The following is a 23,684-nucleotide window of genomic DNA, read 5'->3' as shown; positions in this document are numbered from 1 at the left end:
CCTTGCAGCGCATAGTATGTTTACTTTAGCCGTCCCCTGTGAGGGAGCATTTAGGTTGTTCGGCTTCTCTGTTCTGATGGAGGGCTGGGAAGAACATCCTCACTGCTCTGTGTGTGTGTGTGTGGGTTGTGGTGTGTGTCGTGTGTTAGTGGGGGTGTGGGTGGGTGTGGGAGTTGTGTGGGGTGTGTATGTGGGTGGGGATGTTGTGTGTGTGGTTGTGTGTAGTGTGTTTGATGTGTGTAGGGAGTGTGTATGTGATATTTGGGTGGGGTATGTGTGTGGGGTTATGTGTGGTATGTGTGTGTGTGGTGTTAGTGCGGGTGTAGGTGGTGGGTGTGTGTGGGGTGTGTATGGTGTGTGTGTGGGTGGGGATGTGTGTTATGTGTGAGGGTGTGTGTGTGGTATGGGTGGTATGTGTGTGTGTTTGGGGTATGTGTGTTGTGGGTGTGTGTTTTGTGGGTATGTGTGGTGTGTGTAGGGTGTGTGTGTGTGGTGTGTGTGGGTGTCTGTGTGATGGGTCTGTGGTTGGTTGGTGTCTGTGAGTGTATGTGTGTGGGAGGGTGTGTGTATGGTGGGTGTGTGGGATATGTGGTGTGTGTAGGGGATGTGTGTGGGAGTGTGTATGTGGTGTGTGTGGGTATGGTGCATGTGTTGTGTACGTGGGAGGGTATGTGTGTGGTATGTGGTGTATGTGTGTGTGGTGTGTGTGTTTGTATGTGGGGGGTATGTGTGTGCTCTGTGTGTGTTTGTACATGGGGGTATGTGTGTGTGGCGTGTCTGTGTGTGGCATGTGTGTGGACACAGCGTGTAGGGGAGTTTCTCATGGTCACGCTCCGCTCCGGACAGCACTTCCAAGCGCTGCTACACATTCGCACTCAGCGCCGCCTGGAGCTCCAGTTCTCAGCATCTTTACCAGCACTTCCGAGTATTTAGCATTTTCAGTTTTGCCAACAAGTAGCTTATTTTTAAAAAGATCAAGCTTGACTGTTTCTGCCAGCAGAGGTCACTGTCCCTCAGTTTTTCCACCAGTGTGGGCTTTTTTTTTAAACTGCTCCCCCCACCCCCCTCCCACCCCCCACTGCCCCCTGCCACCCTCCCACCCCCTCACCACCCCCTTCCACTCCCCACCACACCTGCCACCCTCCCACCCCCCCCCCCAACGTCCCCCCGGCCAATATATGGCAATGTTGGGAAATATTTTTGTATTTTCACAATGTGGGTGTGCTGCCGGCTGGCCCCTAGAAGACAGAGGCCAGGGATTGTGCTAAAACCCTACGATGCAGAGGACAGCACCCAAGGACCAGGAAAGAATTACCTGGCCCCAAGTGTTAACAGTGCCAAGACAGAGAATTCTCGGTGTAGACAAAATCCTTGTGTATGTCCCTTTGAGAGAAAGATGACACTCATAGTATAACGCACCTTTATTATTGTTACTAACACAAGAACGCTGCTTTCACTCAAGACACTGGGAAACGGGGAGAAGCAGGCCTTCCTGCTAAGTGTGTCTCCAGGGAGAAGGTGGGCAGGGGGGAGGGCAGGAGGAAGGGGAGGTTGGATCGCAGCCCTGTGGGCTCAAGGGAGGTGGGTCTGGGGCCTGGGCGGAGCTGCCTGCCCAGGTGGTGAGGGCTGGCTGCCGGGGACAGTCACTCATGCGGGGGTAGAGCGCGGGTCAGCGTGGTGAAAGGACTGCTGGTTTGAGTCTCTGGAGGTGGCTCAGGATACCAGGGGGACGCCAGGATGCGGGAGGGCCCAGGCCCTGGGGCATGCTCATCTGATCTCAGGACGAGGCCCGATGACTCTCCTGTGGCCTGATGGTGTCCTGGCAGCAGGTCGGGCCCGGGCCGGGTGTCCTCTCCGTCGCCGGGATGCCAGGAGAAGAGGCCTCTTCTCAGAGGCCCAGGCCTGGGCACGAAGGAAGGGACCAGGCCATCCTTCCACACAGGCCGGAAGGCGGATGGCCTGGCCCCTGGGCTCTGCCTCCTTCTCTTGGCCGGGGGGCCTTCGAACCGGAGACGTCTGCGGCTCCTCCTTTTCCCTCTCTGGCCCGGGCTGCGAGCCCTCGGCCGGATCTCCTTGGCGCAGGACTGCGGCGGCTCCTGGGTGGCTGGGCGGCTGCTGGGGCTCCCGCCGTCCTCAGGAGGAGTGATGTTGACGGTCACCATGTTCCAGACGTTCAGGACGTTCTGGGCCTTCCAGAGGCAGTGCGTCACGAAACTCTCGCGACTGCTAGAGAAATCCAGCCCCAGGAAGCTGCGGAGGGGGGACTTGCCGTGGAAGCTCCTCCGGGCCTTGGGGACTGTCGTCCTCTGGACTCGGGGGTGGTCCAGGTGGGGCGGCAGCGGGAGGCGGGTCCGGCTCCGCATCCAGCGCTCCTGGTGCAACGAGATGACTTGGCTCTGAACCGGGCCCTGGGGGCGGTGGGCGGGCCTGGCCCGCAGGTACCGGTGCCCCCAAGCGGGGCGTAGCAGCGCGGCCTTGGCTGTGCCCAGGTATCTGCCCAGGTGTCTGCTCAGGTAGCTGCCCATGGTCGCGGTGCGGCGGGGTCGGGGCCTCGGAGGGCGAAATACGGCTTCCGCAAGGGCTCCGAATGTCTGCGGACGCAGAACACGCAGGGCTGGGGCGACCGTTGAGATCGCGGCGCAAGGACGGCACGTGGGGTCTCACGTGGTGTCTCACGCGGGGAACCTTCTGGACAGGGCTCCTGCACCAGCCAGGCCCGGGCCCCGCGGACGCGGCAACTGCCCCGGGCGCGCCTGCTGCTGAGGACAGGGAACCCTCCAGGTCGCACTGCAGGTCCCCGGCCATGGCTCTAGGCACAGGGGCCACGAGGGCTGCTTCGGCGTTTGTACCTGACACTTAGCGGGAGAAAATGTAGTCATTTCTATCGGGTCCTGAAAACTACAGAAAACCGACAGAATGGCACTCTCCTTCTTCATTATTGTAAAAATGGCACCTGAATGCTCTTTTAAGGGAAGAGGAATTTACATTTATTAGTAAAGGTGATGTGTGCTTCCATCTTCCAGAACGGTTGCTCATGTCACTTTTTGCAGTTTTGCTCCTACGAAAACGGTGAATGCGTTCATGATTTATGTTTTAGCCCTGGCAACATTGAGTTATGGGGACTCTCCTGCAATTTTCAACCTTTATATCTTTCATACATTCATATATGATTGTTTCCCATCTGAATACTAATGTCATTTCTTTCCTGTCATATGTCCTGGCAATGTATGTCCTCAGAGTGGTGTGGCACATTCCCATTGACAGTTGGAATGCAAATAATTACAGAAACAGTGTTTAAAGACTGCTGATAAATTGATGATAGCACTTCAGCTTGGAGGTCTCCTAGTGTGTCCGCTCCAGTATTGGAGTGGGAAAGGGACGGCGGTGTGGCCAGCACAGCAAGCAATATGGGACCAGGGAGTGGCAACTGATTTGTCTGGATCTGAGATGTGCCAGTCTGAATGAGACTAAGAACAGCTGGTTGAGGCAACGCCAGAGGCGTCTGTGGTTTCGAAAGAGGCTCAGTGTTGGGGAAGCAGGGATGCTTGTCAGCTAACAGGTGATGAAGAATGAGATCCTTAACACTCTTGACTGTGTACTTTGGTTATTTTCTCATTTTGGTAGATTCTCATTTAAGGAGTGATTCCCAACTATCTGAGTTTGAAACAAAGGAGATTTCCTGTGTTATTTTCTTCTTAATAAGGCATTTCTTAAAACAGTAAAAATGACTTCATAGCTAAGACACCTTTTAAGATGGTAGTTATGCCGGAGTGGATGTTCTAATGGAATCGGTCACTATTTGCTTATAATGTATTTTTTTTCTCCATCATCTGCAGAATTTCCCATGTCCTGCTTTGCAATGTAACCCAGCGGGTGTCATTCTGGTTTGTGGTTACAGATCCTTCAAAAAATCACACCCTTCCTGCTGTTGAGATACAGTCAGCCATAAGGTAATCACCACTAAATGTATCTTCTACTGGCATATCAACCTGTTGATTGATTCGACAGTTTTCATAAATTTTGAAGAATTCTCTCTGTGTTTCACAATGATTTATGTATTCATATGTGAAAGATTTAATTTCGTTAGCTTGTCTTAAGCATTGGTTTGGATCAGTGTTTCTTATCCAGGGACAATTTTGCCTCCAAGGAGACATCTGGCAATGTCTGGAGACATCCTTGTTGTCACAATTGAGGTGGGGGGCGTGGGGTGTTGAGTAGACGGAAGGTAGGGGTGATGCCGAACATCCTGCTATGCACAGGATGGCTCCTCAGAACAAAGAATTATTCAACCACAAATGCCGATTGTGCTGTGGCTGAGAAGCCCTGGTTTAAATATTAGCTATGAATGTTTAGGGCTGTCTTCTTTCGGCAAGAAAACCTGGTGTGGTGCTGTTGTGTGATGGTTTATCACGTGGATTCTGGAGCCCAAATTCGTAGGTTTTGTCTCTGGAATACAGACAAGTTACTTCCCGTCATTTTATTTTCCTCTTATAATCTATAAAACGGGAATAGTTATGGTACCTCTCCCTCAGAGTTGTTGAGAAGATTAAATGAGTTAATAAATATAAGGTGTTTCAAAGGACAAGTCATACCCTTGACTTTTATTTAAACAATAAAAATGGTCTCATTTTTTGGGTCTCTAAGGACTTAGCTTCTTTAGTTAATGTACAGTCTTTGCCTTTAAAAGATTTTTTTTTCAAAACAAAGTAAGAGTGTGACTGTCATATGAATTAAAAGTAAATGCCACTAAAGATTTTATTGTCTCATTAATTAATGAGGGAACTAGTAAAATGGTAAAAGCAGTTCAAAGGAGACTTCAAGGGATGCCTGAGTGGCTCAGTCCATTAAGCGTCTGCCTTCGGCTCAGATCATGATCTCAGGGTCCTGGGATCGAGTCCCACATTGGGCTCCATGGTCAGTGGGGAGCCTGCTTCTCCCTCTGCTTGCCTTTCCCTCTGCCTGCTGTTCACCCAGCTCGTGTTCTCTCTGACAAATAAATAAATAAAATCTTTAAAAAACAAACAAACAAAAAACCAAAGGAGATTTCAAGGAACCGTGCATGTTTGGCAATCAAGGAATGGTGATTTCTATTTACAAAAAAGTGCACCATTCTGTCCATCAGGTAGTGATTAATCATATTCCACCAGACACAGTTCACTTGATTTTCTCTGGGCAAGAATCATTTACATTATGTCAGTTTTCTACCACTTACAGATTTGCGAAATAACTCAAAGACAAATAGAAGGTATAAATTGTCCAGAAAGGTGTATTCTCCAGATACTCAGTAATATTTTTTTACCCACTTCAGATTTTACACAGTTTTCCCCCAGTTCTTCTCCACCCCTCCTTGTAATCATAGCGATCTTTCAGAAGTGAAGTGTATTCTTGACTTCAAAGAAGGATGCAGTTTGGTTTCACTTTAATCAATGCGTACTTTATGCATGTAAACTTTCCATCCCTAAAATGACTACTGTTGGGCAAAGGTGTATTGGAACAGTAAGTTCAGAAAATAAACTATTTCTGGAAAAAGAAAGAAGGAAACAAAGTAACTCCCCTTACAACAGACTTACAAGTTATCGAAATACACATTATTCTCTTTACCATGAAGAAATACCTAGCAGAACTCATTTACTGTCTGTAAAATATTAACATTTAAGATAGTATGTAATCAATGCCAAAGGTTTTTGTGTGAACAATCATCCATTTCCCTTGCCGAAGCAAAGGCCTTGAGGATCTATACTAGTGGGATATGATTTCATCTGCTCTAACAGGAAGGTTTGAACTACATTGCTCCTGTACTTACACCACTAAAAAATACTGTTAAGACCCACCACTTAGGGCACGAGAATTAGGAACACTGTATTTCACTGTATTTTATTCACGCCCTCTCCATGATCTAGGAGGACTACAAGGAAATGAAGGCACTGCGGTGAGAGCAGGCTCCCATTAATGTGAGGGCGAAGAGTGAGAAGAAGTTGGGGGTGAAGGTGGAGGGCACAGATGAGTACATCCACGACAGAATGCCTCTGTCAAAGGTCCTTGCAGGAGAAGCTGCTTAGGGGGTGGGGAAGGCTGAAAGAAGGAGAAATTATGTCAGGGATAGGTATCATCAGGATTGTATGAAAATAAAGGGAACAATACCAAGAAAGAAGGGTAGCATGAAAAGCGAGGGGATGGCAGCTAGAGGGCAGGTAATAGGAATTTCCAGGCTGAAGAATCTGGTGGAGGTGGGCACAGTGATGCTAGTTCTGCTTCATATTTGCACAACCCTCTCTGCTTCGTGAAGTGCGTTCCTGCACGTGTGTGGCATTTCATGTCAACACCAATCACTTCTGAGTAATTGTTTTTCCGTAAGGATTTTATTTATTTGTTTGAGAGAGAGAGAAAGAGGGGAGGGACAGAGGGAGAGCAGGGAGCCCACTGCGGGGCTCGATCCCAGGACCCTGGGATCATGACCTGAGCTGAAGGCAGACGCTTAACCAACTGAGCCACTCAGGTGCCCCAGGACGTCTGTCTCTTTCTTTGTATCTATCTATCTATGTACCTATCTAGTTATTTATTATTTTTTATTATGTTCGGTTAGCCACTGTATAGTACATCATTAGTTTTTGAGGTAGTGTTCAGTGATTCATTAGTTACGTATAACTTCTAATCAGTCCGAGAGGCAAAAGAACAGCAAAGTGTTCACTAACCAGGTAGTTAGAATGAGAATATAGAGCAACTTCTCATTTTACTCTGAGTCATACCTTAGTAGTGGGGTTTGTTATTTGTTATTTTGTATTTTGTGTTCCCAGATTATCAGTGATACGTTCTGGAAAAAGGAAACTTTTCCATAATTGACAATACCCAAAATATGGAAAGAGCCCAGACATTCATCAGCAGATCTCACACACATACACACACACACACACACACACACACACACACAGGAATATTACTCAGCCATCAAAAAGAATGAAATCTTGCCCTTTGCAACAACATGGATGGAACTAGCGGGTATCACGATAAAAAATAACATTGGAATTATCCGCTGCTATAGATTATCTGGCTGGGATTCTTTTTTCACATTTGTGAGTAATCATGTCTCTACATAGATTTTTATTTGCTAAAGGAGGTCTTTCCTGATAGCCTCATGCTGATCTGCAGAGATTCTCAAGCCATTACTGTCAGGTTCAAGACCTGCACTGTCCAGGATGGTAGTCATCCCCCATATGTGACTGCTGAGTACTTGAAACGTAGCTAGTCCAAGATTAGATACACCCTAAGTGTAAAGTACACATCACATTTCAAAGATTGAGTACAAAATACAATGTGAGCCAACTCAAGATTGACGACAGGTTGAAATTATATTTTTCTGGATGTGTTGGGCAAAAAAATTATTAAAATAGTTTCACAGTACCTGGCTGGCTTGGTCAGTAGACCATGTGACTCTTGATCTTGTGGATACGAGCTCAAGCCCCATGTTGGGTGTGGAGCCTCCTTAAAAAAATTAAAATAATTTCACCCCCCCCTTTTTTTACGTTCTCTTAAAATGCACCTCATAGAGTATTTGAAGTCACACATGACGCTCACATCATATATGTATTTTCCATTGCTGATCCAGAGGTAGATGAAGTCAGTTGTCTAGTGTGAATTCAGTAAAGGCCAGAGAATATCCCAAGAAATCTCCTCATCTAGTTTGCAAATTCCAGTTAGAAATTCACTTATTTGGTTTCAGTCAAATAATTCTGTGCTCTCAACCCCTCCCTAACCACTGCCACCACCAAAAATGCAGATTTTTCCCCAGGAAGAGTAATTCATTTACCTTGATATTTTTTCTGGATTTTGGGGCTTCTTAAGCACCAGTGACTTTATTCATATGAAACTTGTAGTCCTGAACAAAGCTATTATGCCATTGTCTCCATTTCTGTGCTTACTACACACTCTGGCCTCAAGAATTCCTGTGGGTTCCTCAAAACATAGCTCAAAGTTGCTTTCTCAGGAAAGCAGCCCTGACTTCTCGATATGAGGTACTTGGCCCCCCCGCTGTCTCCCATGGCGGCCATACTTAACGTCTTTCATGGAACATTTTGCACCGTGCTGTGATTGTGGAGGGACTGATGTGCCATCCTTCTTGACTGGTCTAGACTGTAAGCACCTTGGTATTTTCATTTCACTTTGTATCTCCAGCACTTACCACCGTATCTGGTACTTGGTAAGTTTTCAGCAAATGTTTGTTGAATTAATGAAAAAAAAAAATCAAACTGATGGATTTACAGCTGCTCCTGACTTCATGGTTCTTTTTATTCCTGATTTTCTTTTCTTCTTGTGTTTTTCACCCACTTTTTTTTTTCCATTTTATTTATTTTTTTCAGCATAACAGTATTCATTGTTTTTGCACAACACCCAGTGCTCCATGCAAAACGTGCCCTCCCTATTACCCACCACCTGTTCCCCCAACCTCCCACCCCTGACCCTTCAAAACCCTCAGGTTGTTTTTCAGAGTCCATAGTATCTTATGGTTCGCCTCCCCTCCCCAATGTCCATAGCCCGCTCCCCCTCTCCCAATCCCACCTCCCCCCAGCAACCCCCAGTTTGTTTTGTGAGATTAAGAGTCATTTATGGTTTGTCTCCCTCCCAATCCCATCTTGTTTCATTTATTCTTCTCCTATCCCCCTAACCCCCCATGTTGCTTCTCCATGTCCTCATATCAGGGAGATCATATGATAGTTGTCTTTCTCCGATTGACTTATTTCACTAAGCATGATACGTTCTAGTTCCATCCACGTCGTCGCATATGGCAAGATTTCATTTCTTTTGATGGCTGCATAGTATTCCATTGTGTATATATACCACATCTTCTTTATCCATTCATCTGTTGATGGACATCTAGGTTCTTTCCATAGTTTGGCTATTGTAGACATTGCTGCTATAAACATTCGGGTACACGTGCCCCTTCGGATCACTACGTCTGTATCTTTAGGTTCACCCACTTTTTTACACACAACTTTCCCTCTTCCAGCTGTTGGTATTTGTGTAAGTCACCTTAAATTGAGTTGTGTCATCTTAGTCTAGAGGCTGCCTTTCTGGAAATAAAACCTGGTAGGCAGAGCTTCAAGCTCAGAACTTCTGGTTACTTCTAGGACTTTCCCAACAATGGAGGGCAGTAGGCGAGCCTTTCTGTAGCAGCCAGCACTGCTATGAAAAGAGTACCACAGCATGACTGCCCTCTGTCAGACTGTCTAGTCAACCTGAGGTCTCTTGCCACAGGGATGCTCTGTTTCTAGAGATAATTACAATCATGAAGAGATAGGACGATACCTTCTGTTTCTAACTTTTTTTCTCTCTTGTTTGTTTTTAATCATCGTTATATTGTAGAATGAATAGGAACCGGATCAACAATGCCTTCTTTTTGAATGACCAGACCCTGGAATTTTTAAAAATTCCTTCCACTCTTGCACCACCCACTGACCCATCCATACCCATCTGGATTATTATATTCAGTGTGATATTTTGCATCGTCATAGTGGCAGTCATGCTGTTGATTTTATCAGGAATCCGGCAACGTAGAAGGTAAGATACTTAAACAGAGTGACTTAGGGAGGATTTTCCTATTTCCTTATGACTTGGAAAAATGAGGAGGGGATTTTCTCCAGGCTGAAGATAATGCCTTAAATCTGAAACTTTGAAAATATTGGTGATTATCAAAATATCACTTAGGCTCTTGTGTTTAGAGACTCTCTAAAGTCCAGTGTCCCTTACTATGACTCCTTCCATTACTATCTTTTTCTTTCTTGTACACCGTATGAATATTTCATATCAAGAATTGATTTTAATATCTGTATTATGCTATTGTAAGTTGGATATACAAACCTAAGTAGACTTTTTGGGTAGGCAGAGTTAATCTTTAACTGTCCTCTATCTGCAAATGCCAGCAGTTCCACGGTTCTTTCCACGCCTCCCCAGCTTGGCTTGCCTTTTCTTGGCCCAGTGCCTACAGCCCCCATCTTGTCCCGGATACTCTTGTGCTTCTCTGCTTCCCTCCTTTCAACTGTTGCTTGTCCCTCTAGTGCCTGTAGAACTACGTTCCTCGAGGTGAACTTTGAATCAATACCTTGCATCAGAATCACCTGGAGTGCTTGTTTAAAATGAAGGTTTGCCCTACTGCAAACCTTCTAAATTATAATCTGCAAAGGGGATGCATTTTAATGAATATCCGGGTTATTCTAATTCACTTAGTTTGAGCGCTTCCAGTGTGGCGATTGCTACTCCCGGAGTTCCTTTACCTGGATTCCCGGGCACCTACAAACTTTGCTGTCTAAATTATTGCCGTTACTTCAAGGGAGAATTTCAGACCACTGGGAAAGTTATGAAGGTAGGAGAACAGGAGGAGAGGAGGAGAGGATAAGAAAGGAGAAAATTTTGTTTACAAGTACCTCTGATCCAGAGGGGAAATGGAGAGGGTCCTTACTCTTCATTAGACAGTTTGATTTTTCTAAAACCTTCTCATCTGATTCCAAGGAAGAATAATTTTGGTAAGTGGGAATCACAGGGACATGCATTGGCTTTCAAAAGGGTCGATGCCCACACAGACATGGGGGGTGAGTTTGGCAAAGTGCGGGTGCAACTAAATGTTTATCTGGAGGTTTACTACTTTCCCTATGCCTCACCCTCGTTACTAGCAGAAAGGAATCATTTCAGATGTTGGCCTTTGTAACTTTTTTTCACAAATGATAAGTGAAATGCTCTGGAATAAATGAGATTTATGGCTAGTCCCCATCTTAAAACTCAAAGATTAAAATCAAGTTGTACTTGCTTGATTTTCTTCATCTTGGCATGGCATACAATGCTGAGAACCGTGGTACAAGTTGTCAGTTTGTTTTGTTTTCAGTCTTTTTTTTTTGAATATTAAGAAAGATTCCCTTAGAATATTTGACTACTTATGTTTGATATATTTAAGTTCCATGTAATCCTATAATACTGTGACTCTAGGATTTCTAACGATCGTAACCTCTGTAAATTCACTTCATCTCCTTGGTTCCCAGTTTTCTCACTAGCACAGTATACTGTAGGAGTTAGAAGGACGGACGATAAGACATACTGCTTAGATCCAAAGTATTTATATCCTGGATTCTGCTGTTGTATGTAATCCATTAACTCTGCGTATCAGGAGGCACAGGCAATGAGTCAGGGAACCCAAGCGCAGGAGAGTATGGTTTGCGGTGCTAGCTAGCATCGGGTTGGTTAAATTTTTCTTTGTTGCTTGTGCAGAGATGACTTTGCTGGAGTGACAGCAGGGTATACCGGAAATAATGAACTTGGTGGGATAAAAAGAGTTAATGCAGTGGTGTGCTTAGAGTGGTGCCTGGCCCACGGTGAGCGCTCAGTAAGTGTTAGCTGTTACTGTTATTTTATTATCCTGCCATTTGCTGGCCTTCCAGCTCGTGCTATCTCTTTCCTGCTGAGCAGGTCCTGCGGTAATATAATAATTGGGTGTGTAGCATCATAATCTGTTGCCTGGGAGGAGTGAGGCTGTTGTCACAACCTTGCCTCCGCAAATTCATTTTGTGTTCAGGCTAGGAAAACAGATAGACACATCTCTTGCAGAAATCTGGAGAGCATCACTAATTGGCAAATAGAGTCAGGACAGTTACGACAACCTTCTGAAGATAAATTGGTCGGTGGTGTTGTAAGTTAGATACGATCTGTGGTGGGTTTCTCATGGGCAAAGTACTGCTTGGAAGGTGTGGAGAGGGTGCGGTCCGGAGTGGGGAGAGCCCTGGTGATGGTGATGAAAGCCCTTTCTAATCATGGAAAAGGCAGAAGTTGGCCCCAGTGCTTTTAGTCTGAAGGAAACAAAGATTTGTTTAACAGTTCAATCCATACATTAGATACTAATGAACATAGTTTGCATGATAGAAAATCTTACGTTTAGAAGGCTGGGAGGGGGTCCTCTCCGTTAACCGTTTTGCTTCCGTGGAGAAGAATGCCACTGTCATCGACGACATATGCATATTTAAACCTACTGTTCAGGACATTTCTCAAGGAAACCTTTAACAATTCTTTTACCTTTGTCAGTAGCAGCATTACATTGATTACTCATAGCTGATCACTGTGAAGTATGCAGTCAGTGGAAGCCAAACTAGGTGAACTCAAACACCACCTATGCCCTTTAGCCAGATGACCTTGGTCGAGTCATCCAGTTTCTGTGGGACTATTTCTCCATCTGTAGTAAGAAGATACTATCTCACAGGGCTTCCGTGAGGATTGGTTGAGATAAATGTGTATGAAGTACCTAGAATATAGCATGCACTAAATAAACAGTATTATGATCCAAGATCAGCTTAACCCATTTCTGTGACTAAGGGATACTGAAAAAAAGGATCTCATTTTCATCCAGAAATTGCCAGGATGCTGTAAAAAGTTTTCCAGTTCAGTGGCTCATTGTTTGGGATTTTATTAGTTAACAAATCCCTACTTTATTTTATTTTTTAAAAGGTTTTATTTATTTATTTGACAGAGGAAGAGAGATCACAAGTAGGCAGAGAGGCAGGCAGAGAGAGAGGAGGAAGCAGGCTCCCCGCTGAGCAGAGAGCCTGATGCGGGGCTCGATCCCAGGACCCTGGGATCATGACCTAAGCTGAAGGCAGAGGCGCTAACCCACTGAGCCACCCAGGCGTCCCACAAATCCCTATTTTAAAAAGCAGGTGATCTTATTAGGATTGCTGTTTACTACAATAGAGGTGAACTGGTTAACCAGCTGTCCAAAAACTAGCCCAGTTTGGGAGCTCTAGTATTTATCAGGGACGATACATACACAGATAATGTGGATGGTCCCTGCCTACAAGGAGATTATAGTCTTGCACTTGGTAACAACGCCAGATTAAGGACTCAGGACATAACCCTAGCTAATGCTCCCAGTAGAGCAGAGTCGTTCGTAGATTCACTTGGTTTATATCTGGTTATATTTCTATTCCCATAAGGGCAGTAGTAACAGAAATGCATTTAGATTTCTACAAAGACTGCTTTTCACACAAGGGGATGGGGCTCAGCCAACACTTTTAATATACTGAAATTTCACATTCTTAAAAAGTGTTAAGTCAGTAGTCTTAAAAATAGATGTATAAGTAAAATCAGAAATGTTAGAGCTAATGTTTTCCTTTGCTGTTCTTAAATGTACATACTCAGTAGGAATCAAATGTGTGTTTTGAGTGAAGCCTGGGGAGATTAAGTGGAGTTCTAGGTGCACTGGTTTCACCAGTCTTGTTCCATTCTTAAAGATAAGCTGCTTTACATAGTTGAGTCTTAGCTCCTTCATTTGAAAAACAGGGATAATAAGGGGCACGTGGGCGGCTCAGTTGGTTAAGTGTCTGCCTTTGGCTCAGGTCATGATCTCAGGGTCTCTAGATCAAGCCTCTAATCGGGCTCTCTGCTCAGCGGGGAGTCTGCTTCTCCTTCTCACTCTCCCTCTGTGTTCTCTCTCTCAAATAAATAAATAATGTCTTAAAAAACAGGGATAATAATAAAATCTTTATAATACTGCAATAGGAATTAAATGAGGTGATGTACACAAAGCACTTAGTCTGGTTTCCGTCATGAAATAGATACTAATTATTACTATCACTACCACATGGCAGACATGAAGCAACCTGTCTATGGTCACATGGTCGGAAGGTTCGTAGTAACCATCTTTAAAACCAGGTAGTCTGGGGGCACCTGGATGGCTCAGTGGGCTAAAGCCTCTGCCTTCGGCTCAGGTCATGATCCCAGGGTCCTGGGATCGAGCCCCGCATCGGGCTTTCTGCTCGGCAGGGAGCCTGCTTCCCCCCTCTCTCTCTGCCTACTTGTAGTCTCTGTCTGTCAAATAAAATCTTTAAAATAAAACAAAACCAGGTAGTCTGGATCCCAAAGCCCATCTGACTGGACTGCAATGCCCACTGAAATCATTCCAGTAACACTGACGTTTTCCCCAGGAATCATCCATACTGATTATGAGGATGGTTCTAATCCCCCAATAATTAATTCTGTTCTGTTTCAAAATCATATTTGTCTATCCTTTAGTTGTTTTTCTGGCTATTCCTGGGCCTTGGCTCTTTAGTCCTATCTTGTTTGAAGGGGAACAGACATATTCTTTGTGCTTTCAGCCACCACTACTTTATTTTTTTTTAAGATTTTATTTATTTATTTATTTATTTATTGGAGAGAGAGAGAGAGAGAGCGAGAACAAGCAGGGGGAGCAACAGAGAGGGAGAAGTGGGCTCCCTGGAGGGAACCCGATACAGGGCTTGATCCCAGCATCCCTGGGATCACGGCCTGAGCCGAAGGCAGATGCCTAACGACTGAGCCACCCAGGCGCCCCACCACTACTTTATCATGAGCAAACCCTAACCCTAACCCTGCTCCTCAACACCCTTTATCTCCAAGGGTCACCCGGCATTTTTTTTTTGTCCCTTCATTTGCCCCTCTTCTCTCTAGATTTATGAGAAGTATCTACCCTCAAGGTTTTTAAGAACTAGTTTCAGGTATTTTAGTTACTTTTTAAAAACAATCTTCTTCCTGAACCACTGTACACTGCAAGAACAGTGGAAGTCAGCACTCGATTTTATTTTTCAGGAAAAGGAATTCACGTTTCTAGTGGAACATCAAATCAGAATGATCCAGAAACATAGTTAAGTTTTATTATTGTTAGTAAGAGCAACGCAGAGGCAGTGGACCAGTTTATTACCGCATGTACTATGAAACGTGACAAAGCCCTGCATTACTGTTAGATAACCAGTGAGCTGATTATCGTGTCCAGCCAGCGCGGTCCTGACACTGCAGTTTGTGAAGCCCGGCAAGGCCAAGACTCTGAACGACCGGATCCAAGGTCACGGAAGCACAATATGTACCGCATTCGCCACCGGCCCAGCTCCATTAGATACATTTCCACAGCCGTTTTGCCCAGAATCTTTTTGGTTGAGAAATCCTTCTTCTCAAGAAGATCAATTTGTCTTTGTCTGTTCACATCTTTCTTTTTAGTTCTTCCCCATTCCTTTGTGAGGCCTAATGGATTAGTTCTCCTTTATGGCGGGGAGTGGAAGGCGAGATTCCTTGCGGTGAACTGCAAGTGTCCAGCTCCCTGGGATTTTTCATCTAACTCGATAAAAGCACTTCCTTAACTGAGGGAACTGACAAACGGCCATGGCCATGTCTATTTCGAAGACTCCCATTGCACGACCACCTCCTTTAGAATGCCCCATCCACTAAGATTTTTGTGATGTGAATTTCATACTTACATATGCAAATTTGAGAGTAAGAGTTGACTGTTTAAAATCTGTTTATTGTTAGGGAGAATTCTTATTCCCTCCAAGCCCAGTGAGGAGTGAGTGTGGGGGAGATTGCAGGAACTAGACATTTTTTGATGATAATTTATAAATACGCATTTTTTACTGGGGCTTCATTCCTTCTGAATCATCACTTCTTTTTATAGTCCATAAAAAATGGGAGGGAGGATGAGTGAAATTTGGAGCTTTCCCCCATTGTTAAGTCCTTTCTTTTCACTTTAGGATAAGGACTGTGTCTGAACACACAGTAGTCACTCAAAACATAGTTATTCAATGAATGTTGGGTACTGTGAATGGAAGTGATATGATTGATGGTTATAGAATGTCGGTTGAATACCCTGTTCCCAAGTCACCTCTTATTCAGTGGTTGAGTATCCATTGATGAGCCTCATTAGAATCAATTATTATTATAGTGGTGATTTTCTATTTCTGTTACTCTGTCTATAATAGCAGTCATTCCTGTGTCAATAAGAGGTCTTTCTTTCCTCTCCCTCCCACCATATTCTTTCAAGCACATTAAAATGGACTCTCATGCAGGACTAATAGGAAACTCTACCTCAGTCCTCTCTGGGGCATCTTTACCACCCGTTCACTCACCAGAGACTCACCAAGGTTCTAAGGGACGTCCATAGTGGTGGGAGTCCATCCTGGTCACCGCAGGACTGCCCACCATCCGGCGGTATGATCCATTCAGGTCTGCCTCTCCGAAGTCTCCACAGGTTCCTGGGACAAAAGAATCTCTAGCAAGTCTGAGAGCCTTATGCCCAAAATCATGCCTCCATGATGCCACAACCTTAATCTCTTATTAAGCATAATTGGCTCAGTGACTTGGTCTTTCACAAAAGACAGGAAGACCCTTTGAATTCAAAGCTGCAGCGTTTCACACTCCTTTTTGTTAAGGGTGGGGATAGCAGAGTCTACAAAGAATCTGAGAATGAGGAACTCAAAGATTTATACTGTCATATAGCGGTTTTTTGTTTTTGTTTTTTGTTTTTTGAATGACCTGCAGTTTTAGCTATGAGTTGTGTTCTGAGTTCCAAAAACCCAACTTACAAAGGAAGACAACTATTTTGTAGTAAGTAGAGCCAAGCTGATACCTGCAGTTTATAATGCTTGCTTCTTTTCTACAAAGGAAGGTGAGTTTGCTTCCTGATACCTCATTTCAATTTGATTTTCACTCAACATTTGCAGACTATTTGTCAAATCGTGTGAGAGAAATTTCATGCTTTTTTAAAATTCAATTTTAGTTAAGTTGTCCTAGAGCTAAGTATTTTGACTTGCCAATTTGCCATACGTTTTCTTCACATTCCTTCACTCAGTATGTGTAAGTGAATATGTATGTGTGTATGTGTGTGTATACAAATGCTTCCATTCATATACATGTATATATTCACTCATGTACCTAGTCATATATATTTATTTTAGTATTCCAAATGAAACCACTTGTTTTCACCCCATTAGGTCTTTATCATCTTTGCAATTTATTTGGAAAATATGGAATCTCATCAATTATTCCATCATTCTAAGTTTCCTCTTCCCTCTCTTGCTCTCCATGTTTGTGCAGAAGACCAGGCTTTCTGCTTCTAGACCCCAATCATTCTTTTTATCTGCATTTAGGAAGAGCAAAGGACCATCTGAAGTGGATGACACTGAAGACAAGTGTGAAAACATGATCACAATTGAGAACGGCATCCCCTGTGATCCTCTGGACACAAAGGGAGGGCACATTAACGATGCCTTCATGACAGAGGATGAGCGGCTCACCCCTCTCTGAAGGGCTCCTGTTTTGCTTCCCCAGGAAACTCAACACTTGTTTCTGTGCCACTGCTGAGCATTATAAATTATCAAGGACAGATCATCTATTTTATTTCACCATTCTTCTTTCCTAAGAAATTCTGCGTGTGCATGAAAGTAAAAGGCCATCATTTATACCCATGAAGACCACTGGAATCCTAAGCTGTTAACTACTCAAAATATTCTAAAATATTTCTCTGACAACACAATGTATAAGTAGAGTCACGTGGTGCCTTTACTTATTGGTTTAAAGGTGCATTAGTGTTGAACATTTCTGGAAATAAGGTCAGGCCACTACATATATATACAGATGTATATATATGTATATATGTATATAACCCCCCCCAACAATTTGAAGACCCACGGAGAGAGATTTTTCCAGTAGAGAATACCCATTATATGGTGTAAAAATCTTTGAAGATGGATCTTTTTTGAATATTGTTTATATCACTCTGTATATGACTAAGCAAGAATAAAATACGATTGGGATATGAATGATGACAATGGGAGTGTCAGTATCCAAGGTGGAATTTCATCCTATGACCATACCAATACTTACTTATTCTCTATCATTCTCTAATAAGTCAGCCCTGTTGGTTGACTATTTCTGCCATTTGTAAAACTACAACCTCTGTGAATTTAATAAAGCGCTAATCATCTCTTTTTAATTATGTGACTGATTGTGGTCTGAGATTTATTTTCATACTGTGGAAATTAGGAAGCCTAATTTTTATTAGTTTTGTGTAATCTGTTCTGCAACCCTAGAATTGAATTATTTTTGTTGTGTGTATCCTTGCTTGAAGACATCTTGTAGTTCGTAGACTTCATTTTATTTCCAGATAGGCCATGGCTATTCTAATCTGTAATAATAAATTATACATTTATGAATAGAAAGAAACTTTGCTGCTCAGTCTCCTACTGCTTTCACCCATAGCTGATGTTACAGCAACAGTTTCTAATTCCCTTTCCTGTCCCAGTGTTGCTCCCCAGACACAGACCCCAAGATAGGTAGTTGCAGGCAGAAGGTTCGCTGGGCCATGCTCTGAGGAGATCCACTTGTAAGAAGTGAGGAAGGCGGGTGTGGCAAATAGATTCCAAGATGTCTGCCATCTCCCAGTGTTCATGCCTTTATGTAACCCCTTTCTGGGAGTGAGGATGGCACCTGGGACTTGCTTCTGCATGGAATACAGCAAAGATGAAGAGATGTTACTCCTACAATTACTTTGTATTACGTCTGAGTCTGTCTGCCAGCAGACTTGTTCTAGAGATTCTGCTTGCTGGCTTGATTAAGTAAATGGCCATGTTGGAAAAGCCTATGTGGAAGAGACTGAGCAGCCTCTAGGAATTGTTGGTGGCCTCTCAGCACTGAAGACAACCTCTGAACAATAGCCAGCCAGAAGCTGAGGTCCTCAGTCCTTCAACCACAGGGAAATGAACTCTGTCAACTAAAGTGAGCTCGGAAGTGGATTTTTCCCCAGTCAGACTGTCTCCAGATGAGAATGCAGTCTGGTCAGCACTTTGATTGCAGACTGAGGAGAGGACCCAGTTGAGATGCGCCCAGACTCCTGACCCATGGACGCTGTGAGATGATAAATGTGTATTTTTTTAGCCACTGAGTTTGCAGGAAGGTGTTACGCTGCTCATAGGATTAGGCAGAGGGAGAAGGGACCAGCAACATGATTACAACAGAGGCTTCAGCCAGTCCTTCAAGAAGCTTAGGAGCTGAGGTTGTCCCTGACTGAGATAAGGTGGCTGAACCTTTGTTATCTCCACATGAACCGTCACAGCCAAGGGTGCTGTCTGGGGAGTGTCTGCTCTTGGCAAAGGTAGTTCCCCTGTCACCGAGGGCAACTCCCATCAAAGGAATGAGCTGTGAGCCTTCAAAAGCCCATGTTTCCAGAAGCTGGGGATGGGTGCATGGAACTTGAAGAGGGGACCTGGCAGACCCCCAGAATATCCACTGTACCCTCTCCAGTCCATTGGCTGTAATGTAGCCTAAATAAATATCCAAAATATAAACTTGTTCCTGTTGGTTCCTAGCATAGATGCTTTTTTGTTTTTTAAGAGTTTATTTATTTACTTGTTTGAGAAAGCACAAGCAGGAGGAGTGGCAGGGAGAGGGAAAAGCAGCCTCCCCACAGAGCAGGGGGAGCCTGATGTAGAACTCGATCCCAGGACCCCGGGATCATGACCTGAGCTGAAGGCAGTCACTTAACCAAGTGAGCCATCCAGGCGCCCATAACATAGCTGCTTTTAAATGGTGTTTTATTATCTTTAGGATAAAGCCAGACGTTTTAAACATAGGCAGGACCTGCATTTTGACCTCCACCTTTCTCGGGGCGCCTGGGTGGCTCAGTGGTTTAGGCCTCTGCCTTCAGCTCAGGTCATGGTCTCAGGGTCCTGGGATCGAGCCCCACATCGGGCTCTCTGCTCAGCGGGGAGCCTGCTTCCTCCTCTCTTTCTCTGCCTGCCTCTCTGCCTGCTTGTGATCTCTGTCTCTGTCAAATAAATAAATAAAATATTAAAAAAAAAAAAAAACTCTTGACCTCCACCTTTCTCTCACGTGCAGGCCATCGAACAAGCTGTCCTCTCTATGCTATTCCCTGTCTCTCAGCCACTTTTTCAGCTTGTCCTCAGCCTTTCTCTCACTTACACATCTTGCCCCTCCTGGAGGTCTTCGCTGGACCTCCCAGCTATGTGTTCTTAGACCGCCCAGATAATTATGCTCATCTTGCTGTACCAGAGTTACGTTATATCTAAATGTGTTTTTATGGAGGAAAGAGACCGTACAGGCAAGAGGATTCCTAGTACACTGTCTTCCTGAACGTTCTCATAACCTACTTCACTTCCCTCGACCTCTAACAGGATAGAATTAACCACTACTTTGTAACCTCACCATAGTTAGGTATCTTTTTAATGAAAATTACAATATTTTACTACATTTGTTTTTACATCTCTGTATCTTCACACTAAATAGAATATTCTTGGAAGCAGTGTTCAAGTCACTAAGCATAGTACCTTGTCTTCTTCTTTCCTCTCTCCCTTCTTTCTGTCCTTTATTCTACAAGGGTGAGCAAAATCAAACAGAATCCCTGCCCTCACAGAGTTGAAAGTCTATAGAGCTCAATAAATGTGTGCTGATAAATAAGTAAATGAGATGGTAGCTGTTGCAAGCTCATAGCTTATCCTTTCTGAGAGCAAAGGCTGTCCCTCTCCCTGTATGTGGAAGAGTTTGAAATTGTGGGTATGAGATTTTTGATTTGGACGCCATTTTAACTTGGGAACCATGTGTTCTTTAATATTAGTAGGGCTTCCTCATTTTTAGGAGAGGAAGATTTATTTTCTCTATTGACAATAGATGATTTGCTAAAGAACAATTTTCTAGCTTACGTTTTCTTGAGTTGTGTACTCCGGAATAGGGTAGCTTTGCATATAGAATCGGTGAGACATCATCAGAATTTAGTGTGTACTAGCAAGCATAATCCAAGACATGCATTCTCAAGATGGTGGAAATTGTTCTTACTGGGGAGATAAAAAGCTTAGATGTCACAATGGCTTATACTCCTCCAAAGGACCATTATACATAAACAGATAAAAAGTGTATCTATGGTATCAACATTTTCTGGATGAGCTATTAGGAAAAGATGTCTAAAAAGTCCCAATAATGGGGAGACAACAGGTGGAGAAACACTGATCCCAGATAGGCTTCTTATTTTGAAAACATGGGATGAACCAATTTGATCACTAGATCATTTTCTTCACTGTTAATCCTAACGCTGAGGGCACTGATTCCACTTGCAAAGGTCTACTCCAATAGGTATCCTTACTGGGGCAAGTTTTCTGTGCTAGCAGAAATGTGCTATAAACTTGACAGTCAATATAACAGCAAAGTGGGGTTTTATGCCTTCTGTCTACTGCCTTTGACAAACACTCTGGGTAATTAGAGAGCAGTCAGTCATCAACCACACCTTTCATTTTTAATTTAATGATCCCATAATGTGTCACAAGGGACCACATTGTGAGGTGATATGTACTGGAAATAAAATGGTGTAAAGTAAGTGGAAATATAGCTGTCATTCCACTCTCCAAGTCCTTAATAAAAACTGGAAAAACAGAAATGTCTGAAACACAAGTCACTTAAGAAAAAATTAGATGGGATGGTTATATCTGGCTTTGTTTCATAGAAGAAATGTAAATGTGTGTAACTTTTGTGGGGATTTTTTTTTTTTTTTTGGTGTAGTTTCACCTTCTATGTTTTCCACAAGGACTAACTACTACAAGCGTCACTATATTATTTTTTAAAGATTGATTTATTTGAGAGAGAGAGAGAGACTATGAGTTGGGGGAGGAGCAGAGGGAAAGGGACAAACAGACTCCCCACTGAGCGTGGAGCCAGAGGTGGGGCTTGCTCCCATGACCCATGCTGAAACCAAGAGTCAGACACAACCGACTGATCTACCCAGGTGCCCCCAAACATCACTATATTAAAGAATGCAGGGGTGCCTGAGTGGCTCAGTCAGTTGAGTGGCCAACTCTTGGTTTCAGTTTGGGTCATGATCTCGGGGTCCTGGGATTAAGCTCCTTGTTATGCTCTGCTCAGTATGGAGTCTGCTTGGGATCCTCTCTCTCCCTCTGCCCCACCCCAGCTCATGCTCTCTTTCTCTCTCAAATAAATATTTTTTAAAAAATGAATGCAGTGAGTTCCTGCATTTCAAAAGATCCGTGATCAGATTCCAGATATGAACATCACCAAGTGAAATACACACATTTATCATTCCTGGACAAGGAACAAAGAATGGGAGAGAACACAGGTTAAGAACCAAAAAGAGTAAAAAAAAATCCCTCAAGAGTCCAAATTCCCAGTCCTTTTTTCAAATTCATGGGACCCTGTAAGATAATATTTTATTTCCTACTTTACATCTTGTTTTCCTTCATAAAAAATATTGCATGTCTAATTAACTTGATTACATAAGCAAATGCAAGGAAGATTTTCCCCTTTCTTTCCTGCTATCTTTCCTTTGCTCCTTCCTTTCTGCCTCAAGAACTTATCGATGTCCACTTTAGGTAAAATACCATGCTAGTTCAGGAAATGTAAACAAAAGAAGAATATTTTAGAAGGGACCCATTCATTATTTATTGCAAGATTAAGCCCAATACTAAGAATACCATTCTATTGGGGCACCTGTGTGGCTCAGTGGGTTAAAGCCTCTGCCTTCGGCTCAGGTCATGATCTCGGGATCGTGGAATCAAGCCCCGCATCGGGCTCTCTGCTCAGGAGGGAGCCTGCTTCCTCCTCTCTCTCTCTCTGTCTGCCTGCCTCTCTGCCTTCTTGTGATCTCTGTCTGTCAAGTAGATTAAAAAAAAAAAAAAAAAAGAATACCATTCTATTTTAGGGAATTTGGGATTGAATGAATGAATGAATGGTTTCTGGTTGTTATTGATTGATTTATTCTGCTCTTCATTTTTATAGCATTGTTTGAGAAAGAATTTTATATCAGTTATTCATACAGAATAAGAACCAACTTAGCATAGCATTAATCTCTTTTTTATTATAGCCCAGTGGGGGCAATAGCAGACTACAAATGGTTGGTGCCAGTGTACTGGGCAGTAGGGGAGAATTTTGCCAGTAATGAAATGAAAACTGTGTCCCTAGATACAATTTTTCCAGAGTTACTCTTTGATGTCACATTTTTTGAAAATTAGTGATTATATAATAATAATATGGGTGTGGGGTGTTGGATGAAGGGAAATATTTATTCAGACCCAGAGAGAGTGATCCTAGTTTTTTTTCCCCCAAGTGTCGGATGTCTTTTGACCCAATCTGAAAGTAGGTTCCCAGAACAACAGGGCTAGGTCATAACGAAGACCATTGGAAAAGGTGGATCGTGAGCTCCTGGGCATGGCATAGAACAAAGGGGAACACTAGCCACCATGGACAGGCGAGCTAGAAGTGCCACTGTCAGGTGTCTTGGTACAGTGAACAAGTGTCCCTTACATGCAAAATTTAGCAAAAGTTCAATTAAGACTAACATCCTTTTTACAAAGATTTTATTTATTTATTTGACAGGGAGAGAGAGATCACAAGGAGGCAGAGAGGCAGGCAGAGGCGGGGGGCGGGGGAGGCAGACTCCCTGCTGAGCAGAGAGCCTGATGTGGGGCTCGATCCCAGGACCCTGAGACCATGACCTGAGCCATGAGACCATGACCTGAGCCAAAGGCAGAGGCTTAACCCACTGAGCCACCAAGGTGGCCCTAAGACTAATGTCTTAATCACTCCCTGGATTCCCATTTGTCATCCTAAACCCTTAATTCATAGCCCATCATAATTAGTGAACAATGAATTATTGTGGCAACGTTCAGTTTCTATGATAGTTGCACTTGAAAACTTACAAGGTTGAATCAGATAAAATTTCTTCTATGCAATCATTTTTTAATAAAGTATTTTTTTTTATTTTTTTTATTTATTTGACGGAGAGAAATCACAACTAGGCAGAGAGGCAGGCAGAGAGAGAGGAGGAAGCAGGCTCCCCGTGAAGCAGAGAGCCCGATGCGGGGCCCGATCCCAGAACCCCGGGATCATGACCCGAG

The 23,684-nt window shown here is 43.7% G+C and overlaps 2 protein-coding genes across 6 annotated transcripts in view; one reads left to right on the top strand and one right to left on the bottom strand.

Moving 5' to 3' along the window:
• CLTRN (collectrin, amino acid transport regulator) overlaps positions 1–17,764 on the top strand; it is a 39,697-nt gene extending 21,933 nt beyond the window's left edge. For 4 of the 5 annotated variants that reach the window (XM_045994690.1, XM_045994689.1, XM_045994688.1 and 1 more), the window contains 3 exons: positions 3,837–3,950; positions 9,358–9,552; positions 16,920–17,764. In XM_045994690.1, the coding sequence (XP_045850646.1) occupies positions 3,837–3,950; positions 9,358–9,552; positions 16,920–17,076 (466 nt within the window). In that variant the 3' untranslated portion in view covers positions 17,077–17,764. Of the gene's footprint in view, positions 1–3,836; positions 3,951–9,357; positions 9,553–11,250; positions 11,366–16,919 lie in introns of all 5 variants that reach the window. The other variant, XM_045994687.1, reaches the window with a different exon arrangement.
• On the bottom strand, positions 1,446–3,811 carry LOC123934526 (POM121-like protein 2). Its single transcript, XM_045994685.1, has one exon. It carries the CDS (start codon positions 2,523–2,525, stop codon positions 1,644–1,646), a length of 882 nt encoding a protein of 293 aa, XP_045850641.1. The 5' UTR covers positions 2,526–3,811; the 3' UTR covers positions 1,446–1,643.
• Positions 17,765–23,684: the final 5,920 nt, after the last annotated feature.

Source organism: Meles meles, chromosome X, assembly GCF_922984935.1.
Source record: "Meles meles chromosome X, mMelMel3.1 paternal haplotype, whole genome shotgun sequence".
Lineage (NCBI taxonomy): Eukaryota > Metazoa > Chordata > Mammalia > Carnivora > Mustelidae > Meles > Meles meles.
Note: the sequence above shows the minus strand (reverse complement) of the source record. Positions and strands in the feature narration are given on the sequence as shown.